General features: G+C 47.5%; 1 protein-coding gene across 13 annotated transcripts in view; it reads left to right on the forward strand.

Annotated features, from left to right (window-relative positions):
* The window catches only part of LEKR1 (leucine, glutamate and lysine rich 1), a 60,760-nt gene extending 45,664 nt beyond the window's left edge, over window positions 1-15,096 (forward strand). For 4 of the 13 annotated variants that reach the window (XM_042881123.1, XM_042881122.1, XM_042881115.1 and 1 more), the window contains exons 9-18: window positions 1,663-1,756; window positions 4,208-4,360; window positions 5,085-5,384; window positions 7,339-8,723; window positions 8,923-9,025; window positions 10,928-10,994; window positions 11,730-11,851; window positions 12,207-14,516; window positions 14,650-14,936; window positions 15,018-15,096. In XM_042881123.1, the coding sequence (XP_042737057.1) occupies window positions 1,663-1,756; window positions 4,208-4,360; window positions 5,085-5,384; window positions 7,339-7,686 (895 nt within the window). In that variant the 3' untranslated portion in view covers window positions 7,687-8,723; window positions 8,923-9,025; window positions 10,928-10,994; ... (2 more) ...; window positions 14,650-14,936; window positions 15,018-15,096. Of the gene's footprint in view, window positions 1-664; window positions 715-1,662; window positions 1,757-1,805; window positions 1,941-4,207; window positions 4,361-5,084; window positions 5,385-7,338; window positions 8,724-8,922; window positions 9,026-10,927; window positions 10,995-11,729; window positions 11,852-12,206; window positions 14,517-14,649; window positions 14,937-15,017 lie in introns of those variants that run through there. The other 9 variants (XM_042881118.1, XM_042881119.1, XM_042881121.1 and 6 more) reach the window with 9 other exon arrangements.
* The last annotated feature ends 3,754 nt before the right edge of the window (window positions 15,097-18,850 follow it).

An 18,850-nucleotide genomic window follows, 5' to 3' on the forward strand; every position in this document is an offset into this window, starting at 1 on the left:
CTGAGTCACCACAGATAATTGCTGTGTTCAGCCCAGGTTTTCTTCTTAGAAGTCTGTAAATACAGTGTGTTCCTTCTCTGCCAGATCCTCACCTCTCCAACAGGTGCTGGAGCTTGGCTCTGCTACTGGGCAGACTGGGAGAGAGGCACTGTGCCCAGCTGTGGCCTGCCCTTGCCTTCAGTCATTGCCTGCACCTATAGGCAGAACTCTGGCAGCACTGAGCCCGTGTTCTGGAACTCTGGAATTCATTGGATGGACTTTAAAATTATTGCAGGATAGACAAAAAGCTGAGTAGAACAAAACATGCCTTTGAAAAGGGGGAAAAAAAGGGGGAAGAAAAGCCCAACACACCAACCCTCTGCTATGCAACCCAGGGCAACCCAGCTCGAGTTTAATCAAAACACCTATTTATTGCTGTTGTTATAGCTGCTATTTGTTATATGAGGCTTGCAGAGAAAAAGCCCTGAAGAGTTCAAATTCCTGTAACTTATGTTATTAGCAACTTGCAAACAGTAACAATGCTATAAATACTACAATATGCCAGGTTTTTGGATGTGATCTACTATTCAGTGCAACGTGTGGACAACACCCCACCAATCTAATCTTATTCCAAAGGTTCTCAGCTATCAACAAAGCTAACCTTTTCCCTATAATTATTTTTCAGATGTGGAAAATGAAGCACTGAGCTACTGAGGCTCATTGTTTCCTGGAATGGTATCGGAGTGCCTTTCTTTTAGACCTCCACTTATCAACCTAAATCCACATTATTTTTATTTGCTTTGAGTATAATCTACATATTCATTTTATTCTGAACGTTCACAGGCTTGTCTCTGCTATTTGAAAGCGTCCTGCTAATACATTTTCACTTACTGATATATTAACTTATCTTTTATTGGCAAAATCAAGTGCTGCCTCCTGCTTGAAATGTGGCAGAATATTCTTTGTTTGACTTGAAAAATATGTTGGGAACAGTGGCTTTTGGAGCAGATAAGGATTTTCTGCGTTGGTGATGGTGCACCAGGAGGCAGTAAGCTATTTTTATAGCTAAAGAGTTTGAATATGCTCTGTATGTGCATATGCAGTGCATGAAAAGATACTGTGTGTTAATTTGAGGATATTTTCCTTCCACTTAAACCCCAGCGACGTGACTTGTTCCAGTTGGTACATTGCTGATAATGTAAGTTAGAAGGATTTGAACTCTCCAGGGCTTTTGCTCCACAAGCCTCACATAACAAACAGTAACTACAACAATAGCAACCACTTCACTTAGTGGTTTTAATTCAGAAGCTATTACACTTTAAAAAATTACTTGTAGTAATGCTCTGGGTTCGTCAACTACAACAATTTGTTTAGAGCATTATAAAAGTTATTCAGTGTTCTTGATTTGACTTGAAAATTTAAAAAATAGTTGAGGCTTGCATGTGTGTATGCAGAAGAATGATTAACTGCAGTATTTTCTTCAACATATAACATTCATTAAATGTGTGAAAGCAGCATGCAAATGCTAAGTAGTGATTACTGTTGTGCCTCTGGGCTTACTGCACAGAATACTAAACAAAGAAAAAGAGGAGCCCTTGCCACAAAGGACTTAATTGCAAGAAAATGGCACACCACCAATCTGGGCAGAGCACATATTTACATACAAGTTTTTGTGGTTTCTAGGGAGTTAATGCTGATTTCTCATCAGAACAGAACAGAACAGCTGCAGGAAACATTAAGGCAGAAGATGCGGAATGAAGATAACTGGAGGGAGAAGGTAATGCTGGCTGTGTAGTTGGCACAATTTCAATGTCTTTTTTTTTCAGTCCCAGTCATCTGTCACGAACCTGCACAGTCAGCCAGATGCCTGCCTCCTTAAATGCAAACATGTCAGCAGGTCCTTTCTGCACAATGGGTGATCTCTCTACGTAGGCTGGATCTGAATGTAAGAAATATTTAGTGTAAGTGTTTGTGGTCGTGGGGGATGGCCAGGTTTGGTTCAGACTTTCCAACTGTTGGGTATTAGTGCAGAGCCCGTGTCACCAGTGCAGACATTGAGATCCCAGGTGCAAACTCCCAGGGGTGAACACCAACAGTCCACCCCAGCTGTGTGCCACAGCCACCTGCAAACCCTGATCTGCAGGAGAGCACGTTGCTGGGGATTTCTGTCCAGACCAATCTGCTTAGAAAAATACGTGTGGAAGGTGTTTCACAGTAAAACCAAGCGTGTGCACTGTTGATGAGGTGGGGAGAACACAGAGCCTTCCTGCTTGCAGGTGAGCTGAACCAAAACTGAAGGTATAGGTCTGTAAAACAGATCTATGTGTTGGGATGAGAGCTGGTAGCCTCGAGTCACACTGGGAAGGTTCAGCTCAGACATGAGGGTAAGAAATGTGGAGATGCTGCACTTGCAGACATGGGTTGGTGGGCATGGTGGGATAGCTTGGTTGGACTTGATGGTCTTAGAGGTCTTTTCCAACTGTAATGATTCTATGCAGTAATAAGCAGGTGAGAAAAATGTACTTTACTTGCTTTGCATTCAAATCAGAGCAACAGATCAGGAGTGCAAGCAGAAATGCCTCTTGATGGGTATCTTCTTACTGGAAGTTTATCACAAGCCTAGCCTTGTCTTCAGTGTGTATTGCTGCGCTCTGCATGCCTGAGTTGTCATTTCTCAGTCATCTTTTATGTGTGCTTGGGTTAGAGGTCTTCTGTCAAAAAATATTCTCCACTGATTTAAAAAATAGATACGTGTGGCCACAGTGTGTGATGGCAGATGGTTTCCCAGCTGTGTGCACAGCACCGTGCTAACCTAGCTGCAGTGTCAGGGTCTCACAGTGGGATGGATCAGCTGCTTACCACGGGCAGCTGTGAGCATGTTGGCTTTGGGGTAACCCGCCACCTTTCCAAAAAAGCAATAGAAGAAATTGCTTGAAGAAACCGTGAAGGAAAAATGCACAAATACTATTGACCAGCAATTCACATTTCTGTTTTAAGCCTTACATAATTGGTAGCTAAAATTAATGTATTTTTGTGTGTGTGTGTGCAGTATGTGATAAGTGTCTGAAAGCTTTATTTAGTCTCAAGAAAATTTTTGGACTACCAGCAATTAAGATCTGTTACACCTCTTTAAAAAGTTCTTCCCTTCTCCGTGGCAGGATATAATTTTAGAATGAGGTCACACTGTCTGCATAATCACAATGTATTGTTCAACTTGACATTAGTACAAGATAAAGGCTGCTGCTGGTGGGAGAGAGCAATTACATCTTTGGTATCACAGCCATTAAAACGCAGTGAGTGCCAAGTGCTCTAAAGATGTTCTCATCAGACAGAAGTCAGAAGTGTGGCAGAGTTATCGTTCCTTGGGTCAGGGTGCCATTGCACACAGTTTAGAGTGTTCCAGTCTTGTATTTGAAATACAGATGAACTTTGAATTGTAATGGGTAAAAAAAAAAATGTTTTATGAAAAACAGGGAAATGGATGTAAACGTTTGTGAGGTTTTTTATAAGTGGTTAATGAGGAGCCCAGAAGTAGCTTTAAAGCAATTAGTAGTCATTCCCTGCAGATCAGCTGCCATTTGTTTTCCTGCTGTGGTTATCAGCTGTACTGTCAAGTATTAGGTATGAAAAGTGCCTGGGTAAGTTTCCAAACGAGTCCATTTTCCATACTGTGCATATTGCTCTGCTCTTAGTAATTAAGTAGCCTCTGACATATGACCTGCTTTGATAGCAATATGTACTGTTGTATTTATCACTGCAGTTAGAGTCCAAACTCCCATACAGTAATGTAGGAGGTACATCTGTATGTATTATAGCAGCAGTGCTCAGTTCTGAGGTCTCACAGTTGTAAGCCAGGTCTCTGAGTGCCTGCCCCATGCCATGGTTGGGCAGATTCTGATGTTAAAAATAATGACAATATTACAGTTTATCTTTTCCCCAGAAAGCGTGAGGGGAATTTGTTACACTTCTGATCATAATTGCTGTAGGAAATTAGATGGTTATAATTAAGCTCATTTTGAGCTTTTAATAATTCTAAGTAATTAGGATAGCTCCGTGCTTGTTTAATGTGCCTTTTGAATTCCTTACATGCTGCAGTTGAGTCCATTAGAATTCAGCCTGCAGAAATACAGTGTTGGCATTCAGGCTTTGGAGCTGGGGACATTCTTGGGTGTGCTCCTTCCCCACCTTCCCCGGGTTCACTGGGAGGCAACAGGCACTTGTCCTCTAGGTGGAGATGGATCTGGCCAAAGGTGAAGCACGGCACAAAGAAGCAATTCTCAAAGTCAGAGAAGAAGCCAGAGTGGAACTGGACTCTGAAAGACAAAAGCAGCAAGAACTAATCACAAAATACCAGAGAGATCAGGAAGAGCTCCAGAAGAAGGTGTGTAATGCTTGAGAGCAATGTTGTGTGGCAGTAGGTGATGTGAACTTTGGGAAGCAGTACGTGAAGGAATAAAATCTGTGTGCAGTCCTGCATCTTGAAGATGCAATGATTTTTTCCAATCTCAGTCTGCAGCATCCGATGGAAAGTTTGGAAAATGGAATGGGTTCATATGTACCACGTGTAGCTGTGGAAGTTCTTGCTTTCCTCAGATTTTCTCTCTCCATGGTTTATCTATGCCCACAGACTGCAATTGCTAATTATGATTAAACTAATGGTGTCAGATTTGAAAGCCTTTGGGCTGTTAGAGACCATGATGGGTTGTCACAGAGCCATCTGCACTGCTTCTTCCCTTCCCATCGACTGTCACTGATGGGTTAAGGTCAGCTTAGCAGCCCAGATCTAGAGGTTTTGAACCTTTTTTTACTTAGAAATTGAAAATGTACCTATAACCTTCGCTTTTAGAGTGTCTTAAAAGATTTGACATAGAAAAGTCAAAGAAATGTGATGAAAATACATTGTTGTTTTAAATTCATGACATCATACTATTTTTAATGAGCTGAAAATAACAATTTATCACAGGTTGTTTGTTGGGTTTTTTTTTGTCTCTGAAGACTTGTGTGCTTGGATTTGTGATTTTTCTTGAAGGTATTTGTTTGATACTTCATTTTATCTATCTAAGGATAAACACTGAATTTAGACTAACACAGTATTTGTCATGCAGATACCTGAATTGATATCCAGTGCCACCAACAGCTTACGGATGGAGGCAGAAATTCTTGAAAAGAAGCTACAAGATGTCCAGATCGAACTTGCAGAGAAAGATCAAGAGAAAGAAAAAGAAATTCAGAGCCTTAAAAGGCTGGTCACTGAACTTGAATTTCAGCTGAAGGTGGAACAGAACAATAACGAATCATTACTGGGTAATCTGAGGAAAGAAATTAAACACAAGTCAGATGAACTGGAAGAATTAACCCAGGAGAGGACGCAGCTGATTCACAGTTTGAGTCAAGTGCAAGAGGAGGTAAGAACGTGGCCAAGGAAGTGCCTTCCATGCTCTTTCTGCTTTGAGACATGTGATTGCAGGAATCATTTGAAGAATACTTATTTCAGATCTTGGTCTGTGCTGTTGTAAGAAAAAAATATCTTTAAAATTAGAATCATAGAATCCTAGAAAGGCCTGGGTTGCAAAGGAGCACAGTGCTCATCCAGTTCCAACCCCCTGCTGTGTGCAGGTCACCAACCAGCAGCCCAGGCTGCCCAGAGCCACATCCAGCCTGGCCTTGAATGCCTGCAGGGATGGGGCATCCACAGCCTCCTTGGGCAACCTGTTCCAGTGCCTCACCACCCTCTGGGTGAAAACATTCCTCAGTTTAAAACCATCCCCCTTGTCCTATCACAATCCACCCTTGTAAATAGCTGTTCCCTCCTGTTTTTATGCTCCCTTCAAGTATTGGAAGGCCACAATGAAGTCCAATATTTCCTAAATAAGTAAGAAAAATCTTCATGCAGTCCATAAGAATGAGTGGATGCTGCCCAGTACCACATGGTAGGGTGCCTCTGTGTGGGGCAGAGGTTCCTCTTCTGTGGTGGGAGCACATTGCCCACATCATGCTGTGCTAACGGGCCTTTGTCCCACTTGTCACAAGTAAACCCTCTTTCTGTAGCACAGGAATGCATACAAGTGAATCATTATATGAAGAGAAATGAGACTGCTACATATTCTTACCACAAGCATTTGCTGAATGTTTGGAATATGATGGGAAGGGTGGGGAGAGAGCCATACTGCTGCATGAGAAACGTGAAAACAGTGAAGTCAGGGGCTGCAGATAAGATTAGACTGGAATGTCCAAAGTAATTAGTGGCAGGAAAAAAAAAAATGGATAAACAATGAAAATGAAACTTCCAAATGAATTAGGTCTTGGTTTGGGAGCACTGTGTTCGTGGATTACAGAGATGCTGGCAGCTGCTCTGTCCTGTAGCTGGGGGAAGGGCTCACAGCGAGCACTGAGCGTTGTTCAAGGATCTTCCTTCTCTGTGCCTGCTGCCATAACGATGGGCAGAGCATTTCAGACACTCGTTTGTTCTCTCCTGGGTGTGCTGTGTGGTCAGACTCGTGCAGCTCAGGCTTTAAGCGCTAGAGGTTTACTCAAAACGTTTGTGCAGGTGTTGAGGCTGAGAATGTTCTCTTTCTGAGATGCTCATCGTTGCTCCGTGTCCTGGTAGCTCACCTTCCATTGTCCTGCTCCGTTCAGTCAGCAGCAACTGCTTCCTTAGCAGAGCAAAATTAGGGAAGTGGCCGTTTTCTGTTTGCATCAGTGCAGTCAGTGCTTCTGACTTGTGTGAATCGGCTTAGTCATGTTGCTCTTTGTTGTTCATTGACTTTTGATTTCAACTGGAAACCAGAAGAGTCAGCGTCACAAGTAAGTTCTGTGTCATATACCAGCCTGGGGGCTTGTCTAACACTTGTCTGCTCAAGGACCACTGCTGGTTGCTTATCATTTGGGTGTTGGTAATTACAGTGAAAAGTTCTTGAATACTAGGTGGATACTCATTTATCTCAGTCATCTGGGAACTAATGATCAGTGTGGTCACCAAAATAGGCCGTTCACCACTGCTGAAATACTGGAGGCATCTTATTGCAGTGCAGTGCCATAGCAGTGCTTGGACCCTGTGCCTCGCTGCTTCCAGGAGCAGAGTTCCTGGCTTCCCTGCGCTTGGAGGGTGGGCAGGAGACCAGGAGCAGCTCCTCAGGACTTACCTCATATTTTCCACTGTCTCCCAAGATAAGGACGTGTGTGTAAATGCCAACGTATGTCATCAGAGCAACTTCCAGAGAAAACAAAGCGCTAGGAAGCACTGCAGGCTTTCCGTGCCTCAGTGCCCTGCAGGCGCCCTGCCTCGAACCGATGGAATTTAACAGACGCGTGCTTTTGCTAATGGCATTTTGCAGAGTGAGGGTTTGTTTCTGTTTGCAGAACACTCTTCTCCAGGAAACGGTGCGCAGAGAGTGCGAGGAACGCTATGAGCTGACTGCAGCTTTGACTCAAGCCAGGGAACAAGTGCTGCAACTCAGAAAGCTCAGTGGAAACTTGCCGTTATCGCCGCGTTCCCTGCCTCGGGGCAGCCTAACCTCCTCCCCTGCTCTGCGTGCTGATTACGGGCGCAGCGGCCGCCCCGGCCCAGGGGGGGCCGTCCATCCCTCCGGGCAGGTCGGTATTCCCCGAGCTGTGCAGGCACCCGCTGGCAGACCCAGCAGCGGGACTTTGCCAGCTCTCAGAGGCCGGGAGAGCGCGGCCAGGAGAAGGCAGCGGAGCCAACTGTGACACGTGGGGGAGCCCTGCGGTGTCAGCCGTGGGCCCTGGGCATCAGGTGTTGATGATGAACTTGGTGCGATTCTACAGCTGAGAATGAAGTTACGTCCTGAGATGTTTTTGATGCAACAATGTTTATTTGTCCGTTGCGCATCAGTGTAATTAAATGCTATCTACGTTCCGAGATGGGAAAAGAATGAAAAAATAATTGCCTCTCAAAAAGGTGCACGTATTCAAGAAGTGTAATTAAAATAATTACCAACTTCAAAGGCTGTTCTCCCTTAAGCACTTTGTTGGAATTTTCCCATTTTGTATGTTGTGTTGTCCCTTGTAACTTCATTGTGTGTTTCTGGTGTAAAAATGCAGTTTGTTTGGTTAGAACCAGATTTATGCCATCGTTTCATGGAGCAGCGTGCAGCCATTGCTGGGCAGCCTCCCCCAGACACTGCAGCCATCTTCCCAACAGTGCCAGCACGGACCTGAGCTACTCAGCTGGGGAGAAGTTGGATGGGAGCACCCTGGGGATTGTCAGAGCAGCAGGATCGCTGAGGCTGCCTGCTCCTAGTTGGGTTTTAGGACTGGGCTCTTTCTGCATTTGGAAACATGGAGTTGCTGGTTTGCAGGATGCTTGTAAGCACAAATACATTTGTACTTGCACCATGAACCTTGACTATATCATTTCCGAGTGGTGAGGTGGCCCTGTGTGTGCCAAAGTGACCACGTGTCATGGTGCTGGAGTAAGATAGAATTGCTTTGCTGAATCCAGTGGCATAGCAGGGAATACATGTCACATAATAAAGTTAGTGGGAGAAGCAACCATGGCAGATTTGGCATCCTGGGCTCGATTTTGAGGTGCACTTTGTCTTACTCAGCTTCTGTTCCCACCGAACCTTTACTGACCCTTTCCATTACTGAACCTTAACCTCAGTGGTAGCAGAGTGCATCCAAAAGCTCAGAAATCCCCTACTCTCAAATTCAGAAAGCAGCAGGAATTCAGTGGCAACAATCAATCGTAGGCACAGCGGAGATACCTGGAAGCAAAGTCACAGGTAAGTGGCTTTGGTCACTACTTTGTGTTTTATTTGTTAAGGTGTTTAAAAAATGGCAGTCTGAAAGATGTGGAAGTAATTCCACTGAAACACAGCTGCATGAAATCCGTTTTTCAGCCATTGCACAGAGGCACAAAGAAAGATTGGGTGTTCCCTTCTGAGCTTGCTGAGAATTATTAATTTTATTGTTGTTGCTTAGGAGAAATCCTGACTACTTTGAGCTTGAAAAGTGTTACTCTGTTACCCACCTGCAGCCTTCCTGTGCTGAAGGAGCAGACCTTGGTTGAGGCACTCTTGAAATGGTGAGTTCCAGAGCACTGGTGTGTCAATCTTGAATAAAACTCTGAGATGAACTTCAATTTTATTTTACTGACTTAGGGAACATTTAAATTATGCAGTACATTAATTTGTATTTTACTTGCTCAGACCACTGTGGAACAGACATGAGGGTGAACGCTTGTGACAGTTGATATAATAGAGAGTTGAATGCTGGGTTTTTTGTACTGAAGAAGTGAGATGCATGCAGTAATGCCTCTGTGCTTAAAGCAGAGAGCAGAGCTGGATTAGCAGCCTCCCTGGCTCTGTTCCTGTGCACAGAATGCCCAGCTCTGCATGGTGCTGGCCCATCTTGTCCAGTGCTGCGGGGCTGAGAGCTGGGCTCCTGGCTGCTGGTTGTGTCCTGCAACACCTCCCTAAGGAAGGCTTCACGTTGATAAATCCTGGGAAAGGAGTAGCATGTGGAATAAAGAGAGCAGTCACAGAAGTAATGTTTGTAGCGTGAGGGGAAGCATAAATCATGAACCCCCACTGAGTCAGGAGCCAAGACTTCCCTCATTCCCATAGCTTGCAGAAACCCAGAGCTCGTGCTGCTAAGCAATAACCAAAGTGGATTAATATCAGGAAACCTTGTTCACCAGCTTTTGCAAAGTAACCTCACAAAGTCGAGGAAAGTTTACAAAGCATTTCTCGCAGTGGGGTGAAGCAGAGCAGCAGAGTGCCATGGAGAAGGCAGGCAGCTGATTCCCTCCCCACATTTCAGGAAATGCAGCTTCCTGGAGGCAATGCATTTTGTAGAAGCTGTGTCATTTATGAATGGGTTTTTCTTACGCTGGACCTTGCACTCTAGGACTCACGGCACCAGGGAATACTGGAAACCACAAGGTTGGAACAAATCAGCCTCTGTGGCTCCTGAGCTGCCTGCAGGAAACAGCCATCCTCTCACTCCTCAAGGTTGCAGGAAAGTGGCCTGTGGCTGTTTGACTCGTGCAAAGGCTGCTCCGTTGTTCCTTGGCAGAGCTGATGTTGCCTGGTTGGGAGTGGAATCCTGAATCTGTCCTTACAGCATTGACTGAGTTAGTAGCTGCTGTGCTGCATAGCAGGATAGGAGGCCAGGGTGTGCAGCAGGACTGGGAGCAGAGCTCAGAGCAACACCTGGCAGTGCAGCCCAGGGCTGGCACGTGGGGTGGTTCTGCAAAGGAAGAAAGCAGACTTAGGGAAAAAATCATTGTGGTGTCATAGCAGCCTTGAAAGTGTGTGGAAATAGCTGGACCCAGTGCCATAGGTCAGCAAAATGTATTCATCAGAAGGAAATGCATTTGTTTGAAGAAGTGGTTGTGCTGTGCGATGTTCTTCACTTTGAATTCTTGTTTGGGCTCCTGGTGTTTTATAGTTCCCTTTACAGCCTGCAGCGTGCTGCAGAAAGCACTGCCTGCCCTTAATGCAAAAGAAAAAGTGTAGGAATGGAATCAGGGAAATTTCCTGTCTCAAACAAAAGCTGCATGTCTTTATTTTCAGTTGTTTAAAAGCATATTTGCAGACTGAAAAGTTGATGTGAGGTTGTGTCTTTAATTGCTGTTGTTATTTGAGTTTATTCTGCTAATGAAAGGATAAACCATATGCAAGTGCAGTGCTGTGAAGTAATGGAATCAAACATGCTTAGCACTTATGTGGCTTTTTTCATCCTCAAAGCATAGTACAAAATTAATTTTGATAGGATAATAAAAAGGATGCTGTAAAAGATTAATGCTGAAGAGGTTTTAACACCGGAAATACAATTTGTGTGATGGAAAACATGGGCATCTGGCATTGCACTGTGAACTGTTCCCAGATAATGAAAAGAAACCGCTTCCGAGCAAGTGTGGCCAGATCCAGCAGGGTGTTTTTGCTCCTCTCTATCTCAAGAGACACCTCCTATCTTCTGACAGGAGCGAGCCACAAATCTTCCCAAGCTGCAGTTTTCCATCTGGAACCTTGAATTGCTGCTGAGTTAAGGTCAGTGCCGGGATGTGGCTGTGCTGCTTGCCAGTAAGCCAAGGGACGATGGCTGGGGAGCCTGCAGAAGTAACATTTCTGTAACGTGTGGCTGGATCTCACTGCAGCCATTCAGCTAAACCCAGTCCAGTTCCATCAGTTCTTCTGGCAAAAGCAAGCATGTGTGGTTAGAAGTTAACTTACAATACACATATCATACCAGCTGGCTGTGATTTGCCTTACACTAACAGTCCTACAGTCCTTCACAATGTGCTTCACGTGGAAAAGTGAGGAAAATACCAATTAGAGGTGCTTGGCAGAGAGGAGCTTGGGGTGAGCAGCATGCTGCAGTGCAGTGAGCAATGCAGGCTGTGATGGGTGCACATCGTGCTGGGAAAATGATGCCATTGTCAGACTTTGTAAGCCATGGGTTGTGTTGCATGCACTGTATTTGTTCTTTGCCTTCGTACTGAAGGCCTTCACTGTACCTCCCCCTATGTGTGGCAGGCTTTGTGCTGTTGCCTTGTCACACCACGTGCTTTGCTCCTTGCACTGCAGGCCAAGTAAGTGACAGGTTGAAATTCAGCCCTGATCTGTGTGCAGGGCAACTTTCAAACAGGGCAAATGCTGAGCAACAAAATGTGTTCGTCTGGTCCCTGTGCAGCATTTGGTCTGCTTGTGAAATAGCAGGAATCGTGAGCAGACAGACATGCTGATCAGATGTCTGCTCTGTGTTCTCTGCCATGCACTCAGTAGAACTCAGAACCGAATGGATGCGTTGATGCAGGAGGTTCTGGGCATGAAGCCTGTCTGAAGGCACGAGGAAGTGGCACCAGCTCAGGTCTGAGCACTCACTCCAAGCTGCAGCACAGCCTCAGGTGAGCTGTCACCTTTTGGGAGCAGTGCCAGGTCGTAGCGTGGAGACTCTTCTTTGCTCCTGTGCTGCACTTGTGCTTTGAACACCAGTGGTGTTGAGCACTGCCAGCTGCTTTGGAAGCGGTGTAGATTTCAGTATCTCCCCAGAATCCATTAATTTCTGAATGTCAGGAACTTAAACGATGACACAAATCCATTTTAGCCTGTAAAACCTGTCGTTGCTGGTTCCTCAATCCCATAAATGTACAGGAACTGGTTCCTTTAGAGGAGCCTGTTATTTCCAAACATTCATTGCGTTTGAAATTTCCTGTTTGCACACTACTGAATGCTAATTTGTTAGGGTTGCTTTTATTCCAGTTCTGACAGAGATTCGGATTGGCAGCAGTGACAGTTTGGAATCCAGGCGGCGCGCTGAGCAGGAGGCACAGCTGCATGCAGCAGACTCAGAGCATTTCACTTTCCATTTCTTGCTGGCTGCAGGGTGTGGTGGGCTGTGTGCTGCTGCTCAGCATTCGGAGGAGCTCACAACGGGAGCATCAGTGCCTGACTGTGGTGGATGCAAAGAAACCATCTGCGATCTGAGGCGTGTGGAAGGTCTGTAATGCTGCAGACAACCTCTGAACAAAGTACAAAAGGAGACAGTGAAGCATGTCGGTCACAGGATGGGGCAGGGGTGCACTTTTAAGGGGTTTCTTCAGGTCGATTGTGGAAGCAGCTTGCTCTCAGCACAGCTACAACCATGGACAACTTGAGGGCCAGTGCCTTTTGCTGAAATGGCATGAGAGGGAGCTGGAGCTGTCTGTGCTTTAGAATCACAGAATCATTAAGGTTGGAAAAGACCTCGGAGATCCCCAGCCCACCATGCACAGGGCCCACATCCCTCCGTGCCATATCCTCACAGTTTGGACCCCCTGCTCCCTGAGCAGCTGTACCAGTGTCTGACCACTCAGAGAAGAAATTTTTCCTGATTTCCAACCTGAAGCTCCCTTGGCACAACAACTTGTAGCCGTTGCCTCTTGTCCCATGTGGTTTTCTAGTTTTTTGGCTTACTGTAGTCTTTGTGCTGTTTGGTGACTTTGGGCAATATTCTTAGCAGCCGTTTCAATCTGAGTGCCATCAGGTGACTGGTACCTTCAGCATAGATTTCACATGCAAAATGATATTTCTCAAAGCCTCTCTGTGAAAGCCGGGGTGCCTGTCCTGTCCCTGGCAGACCTGTTGTGCATCCTGCCAAACCTTGTGCACTGAAACTGTGGGCTGGCTCTCAGTTCCACATTTCTGCATACAGATGGCTCAATATGCCCTTCTGCTTGAAGCTGTCTGATGACACCTGGGCAGATGAGAGCCAGAGGAGCATGGAGCATGCTGGCCCTTTTCCACCTGGGAGCAGTTATGGTAAATCTGGGAAACGTGGCTTTTTTATGGCAAAGGTAAGAGTAGAACACGTGTTCAAAGCCAAGGTCCACACTTCCTGTCCCTTGCCCTATCCCCTCCTGCTGCTTCCTGAGATGCAGCTTTCCTAGCAGCTCACCCCACCCCCATCATTTCAGGGCCAAAGTGGAGGCTTTGGGCTGGAGGAAGCGCAGAGGCCCAAATCCAAAATTGGGTGGCCCTTCTCTCAGCAGCATGGCGTTGTCCTGAGGGATGGCTCAGTTTTGGTGGGTGTCGAGCACTTGTGGTCAGCAGCAGCCACAGCCAACTCTGCTGTAGTTTTCACTCACTGAAGGAGTAAACAGCAGAGAAAGTGTGGAATAGTGTGGGGTGGTCCCGGCTGGGAGTCATGGGGTGATGACATTTAGCAGAGGAAAGTTTCAGCACAGCGCAAAGGAAAATGTCCTGAGGCTGTGCTGGCCCTCAGGGGGATGGGAAGAGCCCCATGGCCTGAGTCACCGGGGTGGGCAGGAAAGAGCCATGGAAAATGGGCAGTCAGGAGCAGCCCTGCTGGCAGCAGCCTGTGACCTACATGGGATTTTCCGACTCCCAGTTTATGTGAAGTGGAAAGTGACTTATTTTGCTTAACTTTGCTTTCCTCTAATGAGTAGTACCTAGAGGGGAGGGAGGTGCAGAGCTTGGGGTAAGGAGCAGGAGCAGCACTTCCCCATTGCTGCTGGTTCGGGCTGGGGGTCGCATCTCTGTGCTGCCCACATGTCCCTGCAGTGGCACTGCTTGCATATCCCTGAGAAACGAGACAACCCAGGTGGTGCAGGGGTGCCTCTCTTACCTCAAGAGTTGCTGCTTTTTCTCCATATCCAGGTCAGCTGAGAGGCACTGAGTCGGCAGCACGATGTGGGGATGGAGATACCCCCAGAAGGGTGTTTGGAAAGTCCTGCAAATCCACCAGAACTGCACGTGATGAAGGGTAACTGTGCACAAAGTGCTGAGGAGGGCAGGCTGCCTCTCCTCACAGGAATCCGAGACTGATGCTGCTTTCTGAGCGCTGCCTGTTGTGAATCACTGGCTTTGATGGGAATCCATTTAGGCATCCATTTCTGCAGCTGTTTCCTGTGTATGTGGAGCATTGTGTGAGCTGTAGGAGTGTTTCAAGTTACCAGGACAGGGTGGTCACTTTAATCATCGTGAAGATCTGAACAAAGAACCACATGTGCATTTTGGGAAGAGTACCTCAAAAAAGGAACACCAGCAACCCCCAGAAGTGTGCAGAAAGAGGTCAGATGGGGGGGATGATTTATGGCCGCTGTGGGTGTAACCAAGTAGCAGCATTGCCTCACTGCTTTTATAGGTTGCTGGTTGCCAACTTAATTATGTTTGCTGATGTCTTTTTTGGGTTTTGTTTTTGTAGATTCCTGCTAAAAATAGCAGCAGCACCTCCTCGCAGGGTTACTGAGGCAGCTGCTGGAGCTCAGAGGAGACTGTAATTCATATGCTAAAGCCACACAGGGATGGCTGGGCTTTGTAATTCCTGTGCTATAAAGCGAAAGAAAGAAGCGAAAGTTACATCTGAAGAGCCCACAGAAATTCAAGAGGGTGAGGATATTCCACTCCTGCTGTGCTCCTCATGGAAGGAAGCACCACTGTACCAGGGGATGGCACTGAGGATTCTGTTGGCACACACAGCACACCTAGCAGGTATGCAGCTGTCCTGGGGGACCACGGTCCTGGTGCTTACAGTGAGATGCTTTCTCACCCTTTATCTTTGCTTTTGTTTAGGTGCTGTGGAATTACTTGCAACCCTTCCCTTGCTCCATCACACTAGCAGCTGCTGCTGTTTCGTGTTGTCGCACCACGTGTATGTCACTAAAAGCAGCCCTGGCCCCACTCATGCTGCTTTACTCCATCCTCTTTTCAGCCTGGTTACTGTGGTGGGGATCCAAGCTGAGCTCTGCCTCCTGGAGAGATCTCGCTTGTGTCCTGCTGCTGGGTTTTGCCATTGAAGGAGGGAACAGGTCACACACCTGGATTTGGGTGCTCTATTTGGATTTGCTGTTGGCGTCCCCCTTCATCTGCCTTCCATGGTACCTTACCTGGGTGAGGTTTTAGAAATAGAGCCACTGCTGGCTGTGGGGCACAGCTGGGACCTGCTCTGAAGCCCCTCATGCAGGATGGGTGCTCCATTGCCAGCACTGCTGTGCTGGGCTGTGATCTGGGCCGCGCTCAGGGCTCTGCCGTGTTGGGAGCCCATGTGAGCATAAAACAACACCCAGCCCCAAGCTGTGTTGTGTCAGCTCATGTAACCTGACAGATCTCCTCAAATAAGAACCATATGGTAGAGATAACATCTTTCTTGCTTGCGGTTTCCTTGATGGCAAACTACTGTGCTATAACCCCCGAGTGTCCAGTTCAGTTATAAACTCACCACAGATGGAAACTGGAAATAGAATGGAGAGCTGGTTTGGGTCTGGCAGGGGCTGAGAGGGATGCAGTGGCACGCAGGCTGTCACACTCTCTGGATGCAGCAGCATGACCTGCCTGGGCTTGGAAGTGATGTTTTGACCAGCAGTCCCTCATTAAATCATTCTCCCCACCCTGCCTACCCGAAGCTGTTTTTTGGCTATGGAGCTGTGCCCTATGCCCTCCTCGAACTCAGGTGGAAGCACGAGGTGCCATTCCCCTTGGGAAGTGGCAGCCTTTCCAGCACGCAGGAGCCACGTGCTAGAAGGGGCAGCTGAGAGCTTGGAGCAGCCCCAGGCTGCTTCTGCAACCCCGGGGCAGCATCTGATCCTGCGGGGCTTAAAGTGACCCCCAGCTACTGCCTGCTGCTCAGAGCAGCCTCAGGTTGGGCAGCACTGTGCCTTGTGGCAGCGCCCTGCATGCACAGAGTGCTGCATGAGTGCATGCATGCGCATGCACAGGCTGCTCACGTCTGCTTTGCAACACTTCCACCTACAGAATAAAACCCAGAATGGCAGCAGAGCAGCTGATGGCCCTGGGGAGCAGCTCAGCCTTAACAAGGAGTTTTGTTTCTTGGGACAAAAATGGTACGTTTTTGGCAATTTTTTTCTTACCATTGGAATATAAAGATTTTTTTTTTTCTCACAACAGCTTTTTTTAATGTTACTGCTTTCCAAAGACCCTGCTGGTTCACAGCCAGGCAGGAGCTGGGAAGGGGAAGCTGCTTCCTTCACAGAAGTGTTTTTTCCTCAGCAGGGTGCAGCCACCAGAGCCCCGCAGTGATAATGCGAGCCATGGGCACAGGCTGGGAGTGCAGCATGACCCCGTGGGAACTTCCTGAGGGAAAGCAAGTTTGAGGCAGGGCAGTGCACCTCCTGCACTCACAGTGCCCTCACAGCAGCAGCTGTACAGAAGCACTCTGCATTTCCCAAGGAGAGGCCCTCAAGGCAGCACCCCGTGCTTTGCCCGCAACACTGGCAGCTGTTTCCCCGTGCGTGAGCTCCTCCCTGCCGGCCCCATCCCAGCACCTCCATCTGCTGGGCCGCAGCCTTTGCCTGGTCTCTTCTTGCTCTGAATTGCAGCTCTGATTGCACAGCTTTATGCTCTTGCAGCACTTTGCTGTTGGAACAATTTCTTGCCAGAAGCACAGCACCGTGTGCCTTCCTGCTCCCTCTGGCTGCCATCTGCTGCCCAGCACAAAGCAAACGTGGGGCTGCTGCTGCCCATCTGCTCAGCAAAGAGCCAACCGAGCAGCCTTCCTGACTGCAGCCACTGCACCGGGGGCTGCAATTGCTGGAAGTACCAAGGAGACAGAGAGGGAGGACAGCAATGCGTTTCGTTGTGCTTCAGCTGGATGCTGCAGCACTGAGCCCAAGTGGGTCCTGCTCTCATCCATCCTGGCAAGAGAAAGCACGGTGAGTCAAGCTGGGGCTGGGGAAGAGGGAAACTACTCTTGCAGTGGAGTGTCACAGAGTATGGTAGGTGTTTTGTTCTTGTTTTTTTTTTTTTTAAACCATAAAAGCATTTCCACTCTGGGGCTGAACCTTTAGATGTGGTTTCACTGTGTTCCATAGGGCGCTGCAGAGCACAGAGCACACAGCAATTGCAGAAGAGGGACAGAGGCTGCTGTTGACTGGGAGCAGAGGCTCCACTCCCTGAGCTCCTGCTGATGCTGTACAGCCACGTGCTGTGAGCAGGCCCTAAAAGCAGGAGAGAGATGTAAGAGTGCATGTAACAGTATCCTCCAACCTTTTGCTTTTGTGATTTGGACTTCAGTATCACCTAATGACGTCTAGTGGTAAAAAAATAAGGCAGGGCCACCAGTAAACAAGGCTGTGACTTACCATGCATTGATTTGTTAGTGCAGTGGACCCAGGGCTCAGACTTTGCTCACTCCCTCAGTGGTGATGCCACTGCACGATGCTGACCCTCGTTTAGTAGTGCTTTGAGACAGATCATCTCCTTTTGTTTCATTAACCAAAACCATTTATTTTAGGGTCCATTTTTGGCAGTCATTACGTGGTTAAAGCTGCCATCAGTAAAGCTGACTGAACACATCTTTTTTCCTCAGGAAAGAAGACGAGCACTGAATCGCTGCCTGCGAGCTCACAGTGTAAGCAATCTGCAGCAGATGGTGCCCAGATGTTCCCCATCACCAGATGTTCCAGCTTTACGCAGAAGACAACTCCTGCTCTTCAGCTCTGGAGCGAGGGCACTGGGAGCACAGAAGGGCAATCAGTGCTTACACACAAACACCAACACCGAGGCTGATTCTTCCTTAAAGTTTCACCACAAGACACAAACTTCTGACACCCAGGGGAGCCTGAGCTAACCGTGCTGCCTGGAAGCCAGGCTGTTATGGCTGCCCAGGGCTCCATACTCGTATCTGTGGAAAAGTTACCTTCATTTCCATAGTAACATAACACTGCTGCCTTCAGAAAGTTCTAAGTACAAACCAAGTTACTGCAAATACGTATACATGTGTTTTAAAGAGGTAACCAAGAAATAAAGGAATGCGTTTATCTGACCAAAGTTGGAACAAAGATTTCATTGCTTTCTGAATTTCTAGCAGATAGATGCAGCTGGGGTGCAGGCAGCTGACTGCCATCCTGCTGCAGGAACAGCAGCTCCAAGGAAGCCTTTGCTCAGTCACCTTCCCCCTCATCTCTTCAGAGCTCTGCAGAATTCCTGGCCATACCACAACCTGCTCCTGGAAGCACCCAGGTGCTCTGTCAGCTCACATGGCCTCAGGCTTCGTCCACCTGCACACTGCGGCCACGTGAAGCACACTGCAGACCTTCAACTGGGAGCAGCATTGCAGCACATGCAGTTCTTTGTGTCCACAAAGATGGGGTGCAGGGAGAGGGAGAAAGTCACAAACCTACGGGCACTTCTGGCACATTGGCTGCAGCAGTTTACAAGCATTTTAACTCTGATCCTTCTGCACGTACACAACTCCTCCCTTCCCTGCAACCACCCAGCCACCAGTACTGAAAACGGGGAAGAAAACCCTGAACAGCCTCTTGCCCTGCTTTGTTCTGCCAGCTCCACCAAGCAGAGGAAGCAGGAGCAGCAGACAGCGAGACATGAGCTCCTGGCTGCAGCAGCTGAGGGAGGTACAGGGCACGGCCCAGCAGGGCAGGATGCTGGCA

This window comes from Lagopus leucura, unplaced genomic scaffold (assembly GCF_019238085.1).
Source record: "Lagopus leucura isolate 7727_CA_CO unplaced genomic scaffold, USGS_WTPT01 Super-Scaffold_100029, whole genome shotgun sequence".
Lineage (NCBI taxonomy): Eukaryota > Metazoa > Chordata > Aves > Galliformes > Phasianidae > Lagopus > Lagopus leucura.